Below are 14851 nucleotides of genomic sequence, written 5' to 3'. Positions count from 1 at the left end.
ATAAGATAATTCACCACGACCAAGTTGGATTCATTCCAGGGACACAAGGATGGTTTAACATCCGAAAATCAATCAACGTTATCCAAAACATCAACAAAAAGAAATATAAAAACCATATGATAATATCAATAGATGCTGAGAAAGCTTTCGACACAGTGCAACACCCATTCATGATAAAAGCCCTTGAAATTCTTGGGATACAAGGAACATACCTCAACATCATAAAGGCCATCTATGACAAGCCAACAGCCAGTATCATTCTCAATGGTGAAAAGCTGAAAGCAATTCCATTAAGATCTGGAACAAGAAAAGGATGTCCACTCTCACCACTGCTTTTCAATATAATACTGGAAGTCCTAGCCAGAACAATAAGACAAGAGAAAGACATCCAAGGAATCCAAATAGGAAAAGAAGAAGTCAAACTATCACTATTTGCAGATGATATGATAATATACATAGAGAACCCCAAAATCTCCACAGAAAAACTAATTCAACTCATCAATCAGTTCAGTAAAGTGGCAGGATACAAAATCAACACGCAAAAGTCAGTAGCCTTCCTATACACAAACAACAAATCTGAAGAAGAAGAAATCAAAAAAACCATCCCTTTTATTATCGAAACAAAAAAAAATCAAATATTTGGGAATAAATCTAACAAAATAGGTAAAGGACCTATACAAAGAAAACTATAAAGCACTGTTAAAAGAAATAGAAGAAGACACAAAGAAATGGAAAGACATCCCCTGCTCATGGATTGGAAGAATAAACATTATTAAAATGGCCATCCTACCAAAAGCAATCTACAGATTCAATGCTATTCCAATCAAAATTTCAATGACATTCTTCAAAGAAATAGAACAATTGTTGATGAAATTCATATGGAATCACCAATAACCCCAAATAGCCAAAGCTCTCCTGAAAAAAAAAGAAGGGAATGGAGGCATCACACTCCCAGACTTCAAACTCTACTACAAAGCCATAATCATCAAAACTGCATGGTATTGGAACAAGAACAGACATACAGACCAATGGAATCGAATAGAAAATCCAGAAATAAACCCACAGATTTATGGTCAACTAATCTTTGACAAAGGAGCAAAGACTATGCATTGGAGCAAAGAAAGTTTGTTCAATAAGTGGTGCTGGGAAAACTGGTTCGCTACATGCAAAAGAATGAAGCTTGACCACTACCTCACACCATACACAAAAATCAACTCAAAATGGATTAAAGAACTAGACATAAGACCTGAAACCATAAAATACATAGAAGGAAATATAGGCGAAACACTACGGGATTTGCACATCAAAGACATCTTTACAGACACATCACCCAAAGCAGTGATAGTGAAGGCAAAGATAAACAGCTGGGACTACATCAGATTAAAGAGCTTCTGCACAGCAAAAGAGACAATAACAAAAACAAAGAGAAACCCCACCAACTGGGAGAACATTTTTGCACCCAACACTAATGTTAAAGGACTGATCACAAAAATCTGCAAAGAGCTGATGAGACTCAGCAACAACAAAGAAAATAATCCAGTCAAAAAATGGGCAGAAGAGCTAAAAAGAAACTTCTCTGAAGAGGAAATGCAAATGGCCAACAGGCATATGAAAAAATGTTCAACATCACTGTCATCAGGGAAATGCAAATCAAAACTACCATGAGATACCATCTCACACCAGTGAGAATGGCACATATTAAAAAAACTAGCAACAGCAAATGTTGGCGAGGGTGTGGAGAAAAAGGATCTCTTCTGCACTGTTGGTGGGAGTGCAAACTGGTCCAACCACTGTGGAGAGCTGTGTGGAGATTTCTGGACCTACTAAACACAGAGCTTCCATATGATCCAGCAATTCCACTCCTAGGTATTTACACAAAGGACACAGAAACATCAATTCCAAAGAACACCTGCACCCCTATTTTTATAGCAGCACTGTTTACAATAGCTAAGCTTTGGAAACAACCCAAATGCCCAAAAATAGATGACTGGATCAAGAAGATGTGGTACATATATACCATGGAATATTACTCAGCATTCAAAAAAGATAAACACATGCAATTTGCAGCAACATGGATGGCGCTGGAAGGGATCATGCTCAGCGAAATAAGCCAAAAAGAAAAAGAAAAATACTGGATGGTCTCACTCATAGCAGGAATCTAGAAAACTTAAATAAGGGACCAGGAAAATGAATAACTATAAGAAAGTGAAAATGAAAATCAACAAAAAACTATGAACCAGAGACACTTTTAGGGGGGCGGGGGCGGGAGGGGAGGGATTGGGGTCAGAATGGGGGGGCTGCAATTGTATGGGGAATATAAAAATAAAATTAAAAAAATAAATAAATAAATAAATAAATAAATAAATAAATAAATAAAATCTTGATTGCATTAAAATATATATATATATATTTAAAAAGATCTAAGAAGCAAGCAGGTGAACAGGGAATGCATAAATATGTTGGGGATGCATATCCATCAGGCCCCAGTCAAGACTGGGAAATCAGGGAGCGAGTCAGAGGAAGCCTCTGTGTTTTTACTAATCTAAGCATAACTTGTATTACTATTTTCAGCATGTATAGATCCTCACACCAGGACTTTTGCCCTGAGAGGTTCCTTATCTCAAACTTTCTCTGTTTGTACTCTGGGTGAAAGGCACAGAATTTTCAAGGTAAAGGCACAGAATGGCTTAAGTACAAAATAATCCAAGATCCCAAAACCTATATTGTTTTGGGTAAGACAGTCACTTCAACATTATTAATTCTTTCAATCCATGATTATGGAATGTGTTTCCATTTCTTTGTCTTCTACTATTTTCAAACAATTTTTTTTTACAGTTTTCATTGTATAGATCCTTTACCCCCTTTGTTAAGTTTATTCCTAGGTATTTAATTTTTTTTTTTTTTTGCTGTGATAGCATATTGAATAGCTTTCTTGATTTCTTTCTTTTCTAATTTATTAAACTGATTTTGTGGTCTAACACTTCACTGTTCTGATTTATTATTTCTAAAGCTTTTTAGTTGAGGCTTTAGACTTTCATGTTGTCAGCAAATAGTGAGAGTCTTACTTCTTTCCCAATTTGAATTCCTTTTTATTCCTTATTGTCCTAGCTAGGATTTCTAGTACTATGTTGAATAGTAGTGGTAAAAGTGGACATCCTTGTCATTAGCTGACTTTAGAGGAAAAGCTTTCATCATTGAGTATAATATTAGTTGTGGGTTTGTCATAAAATCTGTTAACAAAATTGGAATAAAGAAATTTATATCAACATAATAAAGTCCATGAAGTACAGATCCATAGCTAATATTACACTCAACAATGAAAATATGAAAGCTTTCCCTTTAAGGTCAGGAACAAGGCAGGGGTGCCTACTATCACTAAATTTCTTTAAATTAGTAATAGATATTTTAGCAAAAACAATCTGAAAAAGAGAAATAAGAGAAATACAGATTTTAAAAGAAGTAAAATTATCATTATTGCAGATTATATGTTATCTTAAGTTGAAAGCCCTAAAAATATCCACAAAAAGCTACTATTATAGACAATAATGTGACAGTCTACCAATAATATTATTGGTTGTCAGGTCATAGAAGGATGTGAACTCTTTGTTGAAGGAAATGCCAGTCAACCTTACAGCAGAGTTCTGATTCTAGGAAGATCATGGAGTAGGAAACACCAGGAACCTGTCCCCCCATATAAACAACAATTGTTCTGAACAAATCTGTCTAAGGTAGATCCTCACCACAAGACAATCTACAACAATAAAATAAAAATCAACAAGCAAAAAAAAAAAAAAAGTAAGATAAATAATAAAAAAAAATACAGATGCTCAAAGAATTAAAGACAGATGTAGAGCGAGTCAAGAAAATATGTGTGACCAATAGAGCTCAACAATGACATGGAAGAACTTCTCAGCCTATAAGATAGAGAATTAATGATCATCATGATTAAAAAGCAGAAAGAAAATGAAAAGGAAAAAAATGACTAGAGACAAATAATCACTGAACTGAAGAATGAAATTGAGACCTTAAGAAAGGAAAGGAAAGAAATGCAGGAGATTAAAAGATTACTAGCGGAGATAAAGAACTCTGGGAAAAGTAATGAAAACAGAATTGATGAAATGGAAGAACAGATCAGTGCTATCAAAGATACAGAAATAAAAAGAGCCAAAAGAGAAAAGGAGAGAGAAGTGCATGTGAAGCAGTATGAAGATACTCTTAGACAATGATCAGACTCCATGGAGAGAGGAAATAGAGTAGCAGTCTGGATTAAAAAACAAAATCCAACCTTCTGGTGGCTCCAGGAAACACATTCAACCACAAGAGATAAACATAGACTGAAAGTAAAAGGATGGAAACAATCTTACAAGCAAATGGACCAAAAAAGAAGGCAGGAACAGGAATATTTCTATCAGATGAAACAGACTTCAAATTAAAAATGGTAAAAAGAGATAAAAATTGACACTACGTTATGATCAGGAAGATAGAACACTCATCCACATGTACTCACCAAATGAAGGGGGACCAAAATATATTAACCAATTATTATCAGCTCTGAAAACAGACATTAAAGAAAATACATATAAAGTGGAAGACTTCAACACCCCACTCTCACCAATGGACAGATCAATGAGACAAAAAATAAACAAAGACAATAGAGCCCTAAATAAAGACACAGAACTTATGGACTTAACAGACATCTATAGGACACTGCACCCAACAAAATCCTAGTACACATTTTTCCCAAATGCACATGGATCATTCTCCAGAATCGATCACACACTGGGCCACAATACAAACATCAACAGATACATGAAGATCAAAATCATTCCAGCTATCTTTTCCAATCATAAAGGCATCAAGCTAGAAATAAATCATGAAAAGAAAACAAGGAACCCTCCCACTTCATGGAGATAGAAATCCACACTACTGGAAGACCACTGCTCTAGTGAGGAAATCAAAGAAGAAATTAAAAAATACTTTGAGTTGAACGACAAGGAGGACACCACTTTCCAGAATGTATGGGATGCAGCAAAAGCAGTAATAAGAGGAAAATATATAGCAGTACAGGCTCACATCAACAAACAAGAAAGAACTCAAAGAAACAAACTATTCTCACTTCTCAAAGAGCTAGAAAAAGAACAACAGAAAAACCCTAAAGCTATTAGAACAACAGAAATAATACAAATCACAGAGAAATAAAAGAATTGGAAATTAAATAAATAATCCAAAAGATCAATGAAACCAAAAGTTGGTTCTTTGAAAAAATAAATAGACAAACCTCTAGCCAGGCTCACAAAGAAAAAATAGGAGAAAACATATACAAATAGGATTACAAATGAAAGTGGAGAAATTACAAAAGACTCAGTTGAAATCAAAAGAATAATCAGAGATTACTATGAACACTTACATGAAAACCAATTCAACACCTAGAAAAGATGGACAAATTCCTAGAAAGATATAATCATCCAAAGCTGGACAAAGAATTAATAGAACAGGGGCCTCCCCGGTGGCACAGTGGTTGAGCGCTGGGTTGCGAAGCTGCCCGCAGCCTCTGCGGCGCCGGTTCGATCCCCGCTGCTCCCTGGCCACCGGAGGAGGGTCCCACATGGTGCGCAGACCTCTCTTGCCGCCCGCTGCTCCCCTCAGCAGTGTACTTCGGTCCTTCTGCCTGTTCTGCTCCCTGCTCTGGCTCTGGTGAATTCTCTCACCCTCCCGTGCTTCTGACTGTACCCAGTGCATGTATAAACAAACAAACAAACTAACTAAATAAATAAAGCATGCCTCTATTTAAAAAAAAAAATAAATAATAAAAAAAAAGAATTAATAGAACAACTAAACAGACCAATTACAAACAGAGAAATTGAGGCAGTAATCAAAGCACTCCCCAAAAACAAAAGGCCAGGCCCAGAAGGCTTCACAAATGAATTCTACCAAGCGTTTAGCAGTGAATTAGTGCCTATCCTACACAAACTCTTCCAAAAAATTGAAAAAGAAGGAATACTACCAAATACGTTCTATGACGCCAACATTACACTAATACCAAATCCAAACAAAGACAGCATAAAAAAAGAAAATTACAGGCCAATCTCCCTAATGAACACTGATGCAAAAATCCTCAACAAAATCCTTGCTAACAGAATCCAACAATGCATCAAAGGGATAGTACACCACGATCAAGTGGGATTCATCCCAGGGCACAAGGATGGTTCAACATAAGAAAATCTATAAGTGTAATCCAAAACATCAACAAAGTAAAAATAAAAACCATATGATCACATCAACAGATGCTGAGAAAGCATTTGTCAAAGTCCAACATCCATTTATGATGAAGGCCCTTGAAAGTCTCGTGATAGAAGGAACATACCTCAACATGATAAAAGCCATATACGACAAACCCACTGCCAACATCATTCTCAATGGTGAAAAGCTGAAGGCCTTTCCTTTAAGATCAGGAACAAGACAAGGATGTCCTCTCTCACCACTGCTCTTCAATATAATACTGGAGGCCCTAGCCAGGACAATAAGACAAGAGAAAAACATACAAGTGTTACTAGCAATAAAATATAATTGCTCGCCCTGTGCACAGATGTTTGAAGGAGGCTTGATTCCGTGAGATTCAATGACCACACCGTATTAAAAGAAAAAGGATTTATCGTGAGCAACATAGGTGGTGTGCGAGCAAAATTATAAACAGTGCCCCAACCCCAACCAAACTGATAAACATGCATATTGTACATTTTTCTCCGAAATCAGCATCACGGAGGCAAAGAGTCCGCACTCCGGAGAACAGCACGGGAGACGTATCCAAGTCTAGCGGCTGCGAGCAGCAGCAGCTAGGTGTCCACTGTGTTTTTATCTCCCAAGGTCAGATGTGGCCAGTACCCAAGCCCAGGGATTCATGGTGGGCTGGTCACGTTTCTGTGCACGACGCCCTGGAGTTACATAACCAGCCATATATTTTGACTCCCCGTCCAGGCGCTGGCCAGGCTCCCGGACCAGGGGGCCAAAAGGTGATCGCATGTCCTCCAATGTCCTTGGCCAAACGTCATTAACACTCATCATCCTGGGCCTACCCGGTGGCGCAGCGGTTGAGCGCTGGGTTGCGAAGCTGCCCGCGGCCTCTGCGGCGCCGGTTCGATCCCCGGCTGCTCCCCGGCCACCGGAGGAGGGTCCCACATGGCGCGCAGACCTCTCCTGCCGCCCGCTGCTCCCCTCAGCAGTGTACTTCGGTCCTTCTGCCTGCTCTGCTCCCTGCTCTGGTTCTGGTGAATTCTCTCACCCTCCCGCGCTTCTGACTGTACCCAGTGCATGTATAAACAAAAAAACAAACCAGCAAACAAATAAATAAAGCATGCCTCTATTAAAAAAAAAAAAAAAAAAAAAAACACTCATCATCCTACAACAAGGAATCCAAATAGGGAAAGAAGAAGTAAAACTATCACTATTTGCAGACAATATGATAATATACATAGAGAACCCTAAAAACTCCACAGAAAAACTACTCAAAATAATCAACCAGTTCAGTAAAGTAGCAGGATACAAAATCAATACACAAAAATTAGCCTTCCTATACACAATCAATCAGAAGAAGAAGAAATCAAGAAAACCATCCCTTTTATAATTGAAACCAAAAAAATCAAATACTTGGAAATAAACCTAACAAAAGAGGTGAAAGACCTATACAAAGAAAATTATAAAATACTGTTAAAAGAAATGGAAAAAGACACAAAGAAATGGAAAGAAATACCCTGCTCATGGATTGGAAGAATCGACATTATTGAAAAAGCCATCTTTCCAAAAGCAATATACAGATTCAATGCTATTCCAATAAAAATCCCAATGACATTCTTCAAAGAAATAGAACAAATACTAATGAAATTCATATGGAACCACAAAAAAACACACATAGCCAAAGCCACAAATAGCCAAATAGCCAAAGCCCTACTGATGAAAACAAAGGAGAAAGGAGGTGTCACACTTCCAAATTTTAAACTGTACTACAAAGCCATAATAATTAAAACAGTTTGGTATTTGAACAAAAAAAGACACACAGACCAATGGAACTGAACAGAGAGCACATAAAGCCACACTTATATGAACAACTAATCTTTGAGAAAGAATATACAATGGAATGTAAACAGTTTGTTCAATAAATGGTGCTTGGAAAACTGGACCTCCACATGCAAAAAAATGAAACTAGACCACTACCTCTCACTGTACACAAAAATCAACTCAAATGGATAAAAGAACTGGACATAAGACCTGAAACCATAAAATTTATAGAAGAAAATATAGGTAAAACACTATAAGACATACATCTCAGAAATATCTTTAAAGACTCATCATCCAAAGCAGTGATAGTGAAGGCAAAGATAAACACATAGGATTACATCAAACTGAAAAGCTTCTGTACAGCCGAAGAGACATTAACCAAAACAGAGAGACACCCCACTGATTGGGAAAAAAATCTTTGCACTCCATTCAACTGATAAGGGACTGATCACAAAGATATACAAAGAACTCACAGGACTCAACAAAAACAAAATAAACAATCCAGTCAAGAAATGGGCAGAAGAACCTAAAAGACATTTCTCCAAAGAGGAAATGCAAATGGCCAACAGGAATATGAAAAAATGTTCAACATCCCTTATAATCAGGGAAATGCAAATCAAAACCACACTGAGACACCACCTTACACCAGTAACAATGGCACATATCAAAAAATTAAGCTGGGGCCTCCCTGGTGGTGCTGGTGGCTGAGCACTGTGCTGTGAAGTTTGCAGCCTCTGCAGTGCTGTTTTGATCCTGGTCAGCTAGCAAGGGTCCCACATGGTGGGGCTAACCTCTCGTATCTTGCCCACTGCTCCCCTCAACAGTGTATTTTAGTCATTCTGCCTGTTCCCTGCTTGTCTCTGGTGCATCTTCTCACCCTCCCGGACATCTGGCCTGTACCCCAGTTCTTGTATAAATAAATCTTTAAAAAAAATAAAAAATAATTAAAAAAAAAAACAAGCAACAACAAATGTTGGTGAGGATGTGGTGAAAAAGGAAATCTGCTACATTGCTGGTGGGAGTGCAAACTGGTCCAAGCACTGTGGAAAGCTTTCTGGAGGTTCCTCAGTCTACTAAAAATGGAGCTACCATACCATCCGGCAATTACACTACTAGAGATCTACCCAGAGGACACAGAAACATGATTCAAAAGAACACCTGTACCCCTACATTTATTGCAGCACTATTTACAATAGGTAAAACCTGGAAACAACCCAAATGCCCAAAAATAGATGACTGGATCAAGAAGATGTGGTACATATATACCATGGAATATTACTCAGCAATCAAAAAAGATAAACTCATGCCATTCGCAGCAACTTGAATGCAGCTAGAAGGAATTATGCTCAGTGAAATAAGCCAGAAGGAGAAAGATAAATATTGGATGGTTTCACTTATAACAGGAATATAGGGAAACCAAATAAGACATTAGTATACAAAAAAATAAGAACAGTACAAAGTACAACAAAGCAAAAACAGACAATTATAAACCACAGACATACTGCAGGGGGGAAGGAGTGAGAGGGATCAGAGGGAGGAAGAGGGGAGCATCGGGGACTGTGGTAGGGTGCATGGGTGCTTTGGGAAAGGAAATTCTATGGGGAATCAATCTGAGGTGGTGGGGGGAAGCAAATTTAGTCTAAAAAAATTAACAAATGATAAATGTTAAAATAAAAAAGGAAAGAAAAAAGAGAAAAAAGAAAATATGCGTGAATAATATAGAGCTATCAAGATAGAAAATCTAAAAAGAAATTCTTGAACTGAAAATACAATAGCTTATATGAAAAATTTACTAAGAGGGACTAAAAGGTAGGTTTAAGTAGGCAGAAGAAAGAATCAGTAAATTTGAAGATAAGTCAATGAAAAGTATGAGGAACAGAAAGAAAAACTGGAAAAAAAAATGGACATGCTAAGGGACCTTTGGGATACCATCAAACCAAACAATGTATTCATCATGGGAGTTTTATTTATTTATTTTTAAGATTTATATTTTTGTTATACAAGAGCTGGGGTACAGGGCCTCCCCGGCTGTCACAAGTGGTTGAGCACAGCGCTGTGAAGCTGTCCGCAGCCTCTGCAGCGCAGGTTCGATCCCATCTGGCTGGCGAAGGTCCCACATGGCTGGGCAGACCTCTCCTGTCTCAACTGCTGCTCTCCACAGCAGTGTATTTCGTCAGTCTGCCTGTTCTGTTCCCCGCCCTGTCTCTGGTGAATCCTCTCACCCTCCCACAAATCTGGCCTGTACCCCGGTTCTTGTATAAATAAGTAAATAAATAAATCTTTTTTTTTAAAAAAAGAGCTGGGGCACAGGCCAGAGACATGGGACAGTGAGAGAATTCACCAGAGACAGAGCAGGGAGCAGAACAGGCAGACGGACTGAAATACACTGCTGAGGAGAGCAGCAGGAGCTACAGGAGAGGTTTGCCCGGCCATGTGGGATTCTCCCTGGCTGGTCAGGAATTGAACCAGTGCTGCAGAGGCTGCGGACAGCTTCACAGTGCTGCGCTCAACCCACTGCGCCACTAGGTAGGCCCCATCATGGGAGTTTTAGAAAGAGAATATATAGAAAGGGGAAGAGAGGATATTTGAAGACATACTGACTGAAAATTTCCCAAATTTGATGAAACACATGACTATAAATTTCCAAGAAGCTTAATGAACTCCAAGACAGATGAACCCATGAGACCCACACCAGTACACATGATCAAACATTCAAAATGCAAATACAAAGAAAAAAGCTTGAAAGGAACATGAGAGAAGTAAACTGTCATATATAAGTAATTTTATTAACAGATTTCTCATTAGAAATTTGGAGACTAGATACCAGTGGGAAGATACACAAACATATATGGCTTAATGTGGGGGCTTGGATTATTCAGTGCCTTGACTATTCTTGCCTTTCACCCAGAGTACAAACAGGGAAAGTTTGATATAAGGAACCTCTCAGGGCAAAAGTCCTGGTATGAGGATCTATACATGCTGAAAACAGCATGTGCTGAAAACAGCAATAGATGTTATGCTTAGATTAACAAAAACACTGAGGCTTCCCCTGACTCTCTTCCTGATTTCCCAGCCTTGGCTGGGGCCAGATGATTACACATTTATGCATTCCCTGTTTGCCTGCTTGCTTCTATGATCTTTTTAAAAATCTTCTGTTTGATTTTAAATCAAGGTGCAGCTTTGCTGCACCTTGAACTCCTCTTGTTGTAGTCCCTCTGGGCTTCTCATTGCTCTGCACATGGACTCTGAGTAATCTTTTTCCATTCTACATCACATATCATAATGAGATAGCATAACAATGCTTTGGTCAATGACAGGTCAAATATACTGTAGATGTCCTTATAGGTTATATCTTAAGGTCTAAGTGCATAAGTGGCTATACTACTTTGATTTGTGATTGTGCTCTATTAGGTTTATACAATGACAGAATTGCCTAACAATGCATTTCTCAGAACGTATTCGCATCTTAAAACATAAATGACTGTATTCAAAGTGCTCAATGAAAAAAAATATCAAAATCAAGATTCTTGTATTTGACAAGAGTCTTTCAAAAGCGAAAGAGAAATTGTCATTCCCAGAAAAAAGTGGAGGGAGTAAAAAATTGATGACACCAAAGTTTCTTTGAAAATATCAGCAAAATTGACAGACCTTTAGCTAGATGGACGAAAAAAGAGAGAGAAGAAGTAAAAGTAGGGACATTAATATAGGTAATAAAGAAATGGAAAGGATAATAATAGGGTACTATGAAAAACTGCATGTCAACCAATCAGATAAAGTAGATGAATTGAACAAATTACTAGAAACACAAAACCTACCAATACTAAATTATAAGGAAATAGAAAATCTGATTAGGCCTAAACTGGTAACGCAATTAAATCAGTAATAACAAAATCTCTCCACAAAAAAAGCACTGTAACTGGTGACTTTCATGGTGAAATATTTAAAGAAAAACTAATATCAACACTTCTCAAATTGTCTAAAAAAATGAAGGAGGAATACCTTATAATGCATTCTATTAAATCAGTTTTATAATGATGCCAAACACGAGATGTCATAAGAAAAATTACAGATCAATATCCCTTATGAATACAATGCAAAAACATTCACCCAAATACTAGGAAACTGAATTTAGCAGCATATTAAAAAACTCATAGACCATTACCAAGTGGAATGGTTAAACGTACAAAAATTGACCAATATAATGTGCCAACAAAGTAGGAATAAAAGACGTAATAAAGGACACACATGAAAATTTCACAGTGAATATCATAATTACTGGAGAAGGACTGAAAACTTTCTTCTAAGATCAGGATTAGGGTAAGGATGCCCATTTTTACCACTTTTAAAATTCAACAACAAAAAGCCAAACAGTCAAAAATAGGCAAAAGACTTAGATAAATACTTCTCCAAAGAAAAGACACAAATAACTAATAAGCACATGCAAAGATGCCTAAAACCACCAATCACTAGCCAAAATGCAAATCAATACCAAGCAGATTTTGGTTAGATAGACAGGGCAGAGGCCCTTTGAAGAATAAAAGTGACAGAAGAAAAATTATAAAAGAATGGAAATTTACAGGCCTTAAGTCTGTGAGCAGGAGTCTGCCAAAAAAAAAAAAAATGCTTGATAAGAAGAGGAGCAGGAGGGAGGAGGTGATGACCCTGCATTTTGGGCTGTGAGTGTTAATTTCTAGAGAGCTAGCTGTGTTTTTTTTAGCTGCCTGTGCGCCTCTGTGTTAATCTTTAGCAAGCTATGAACTCCACCCCCATCCCATGTGTATTCAGATAGAGGCCTCTTAGTAAGCTAGATTTAGAATGAAAGACCCTAGAAATGAGCATTTCGGGGTACCTATTGATGTCCCTTCTCCCTGTCATTACAGGGAGCTTTCAACTTTCCTATTGTTGAATAAACTCTCTTAAACTCACTTGTCGCCATCCATGTCCTCAATTTTCATGGCATGAGACAAGAACTTGCTGACACCATGCAACAATACCAGAATGAGATTCGGCCTCACCTTTATTTAATGGCAACTATCAAGAAAATAAAATACAAATACTTGCAAGGGCAGGGAGAAACAGGAACCCCTTGTTTAGTATTGTTGGTGAGAATGTGAAATAGTATAGTTATCATGGAAAAGAGAATGATGGTTCCCAGATAATTAAAATTAGAATTACCATATGATTCAGCAATTCCACTTCTGGGTATGTGCCGAAGAACCAAAAGCAGCTTCTCTAAGATATTTGTATAGCTGTGCTTATAGCAGCATTATTCACAATTGCTAAACCTTGGAAGCAACTCAAGTGTCTGTCAATTGAAGAAAGAGTAAGCAAAATGTGCAAAACGTGGTCTATACAATGGATTGTTGTTCTGCCTTTAAAAGGAAGGAAACTCTGCAATATATTGCAACATGGTGGAATCTTGAGGTCATTATTCTAAATTAAACATGTCAGAAAAAATACTGCATGATTCCACTTACATGAGGAACTTAGAGTACTCAGATCTTAAAGATAGAAGCTATAAAATGGTGTTTGCTAGGGGTTAAGAATAGTAGATGATGGGTAGTTACTGTTTAATGAGCACAGTTTCATTTTTACAAGAATAAATGACTTATGGAGAAGCAAACTGGTGATGGTTGCACAATATAAATCTATTTGCTACTACTGAATTGTACACTTAAAAATGGTTAAGATAGTTGTTTGTAATGTGTATTTTACCACAAGTCAGAAAAAAACAAAAGTGTCAGGGTATCATTTAATAAAATTAAAATTTAGTCTAATGCACTTTACTTAGCTGAGTAACACTGGGAGACACAAACTAGATAAGGGGGAATTGATAAAGCTGCCATAGAAACCTGGCCTTGGTGGGGCTATCAAGAATTGTGCAGAATTGTGGCCAAACAGGGCCCAACCAAAGCTGATGTCCCAGCATATAATCCGCAGAGAGGGGCTCTTCCAACCCCCTCCTCCCCCCAGTATAAAGCCCACCAAAACGGGTTATAAAAGGGAGTCACAAATCCTTCTTGGTGCACAGACCGTCAATTGAAGAACGAGTAAGCAATTTGTGGTCTATACAATGGATTGTTTTTCTGTCTCCCCCTCTGCTTCGCTTTGCAGCATACTTCAGTAAGTCCGCCTTTTCTGTTCTCCACTTCGTCTCTGGTGAATTCTTTAATCCCCTGCCTCCGGCCTCACTCTTATATTTCTCCCACTACAAAAAGCTTTGCTGCCTGTTTAATGAGTGGCGGGGCGGGGTGAGGGGTGGGGGGAAGTTACTAGGCCAGAACCGCCCCAGAGGTTCCGAGCGCGGGGAGTAGAATCCTAGAGGGGGGCTGCCATTGCAACCTGTGCAGACACCCGAGGGAGGCTCCCGTCCCGTGCGGGAGCGTCCAAGCCCACGCGCGGCTGCAGCCACGGGCCAGGCCTAGTCACCGTGAATCCTGCGGAGTCCCTGCCCGTGACGGCTGCGCCGGGGCTTCACCTCCCGGGTCCCAGAAAAAGGCCGCGCGGCGGGCCCCCCGCAGCTCCTGCCCCCGCCCCCCCTCCCACGCGTCCAGCCGAACAGCCAATCCGAGTCCAGCTTCCGCCGGGCTCGCGGTGCAGGCGGCGGCTCGGCGGCCGGAGGCTGCGCTGAGCTGGAGCTTTGTGTCCGGCGTCAGGTAAGGGGCGCGGGGCGGCGGGGTCGGACGCGGCTGTTATAAAACCGTCGCCCGGAGCTTGCCCTGGAAGCGCGGGACACCGGGGCGCGCCCCGTCGGCGCCCCGACGCCGCCCGCCCGCCCCGCCTGGGCCTAGTGACGGTG

The 14851-nt window shown here is 39.1% G+C and overlaps 1 protein-coding gene across 1 annotated transcript in view; it reads left to right on the top strand.

Moving 5' to 3' along the window:
* Positions 1-6722: 6722 nt before the first annotated feature.
* The window catches only part of BLVRA (biliverdin reductase A), a gene marked incomplete at its 5' end in the record, with an annotated part of 91729 nt that continues 83600 nt past the window's right edge, over positions 6723-14851 (top strand). Inside the window, 2 exons of the mRNA XM_084230571.1 lie at positions 6723-6864; positions 14545-14708. Of these exons, the coding sequence (XP_084086697.1) occupies positions 6723-6864; positions 14545-14708 (306 nt within the window). The remainder of the gene's footprint in view (positions 6865-14544; positions 14709-14851) is intronic.

The sequence above is a fragment of the Talpa europaea genome, assembly GCF_964194135.1.
Source record: "Talpa europaea genome assembly, chromosome: 3".
Taxonomy (NCBI): Eukaryota; Metazoa; Chordata; class Mammalia; order Eulipotyphla; family Talpidae; genus Talpa; species Talpa europaea.
This window is presented reverse-complemented; position numbering and strand designations above follow the sequence as displayed.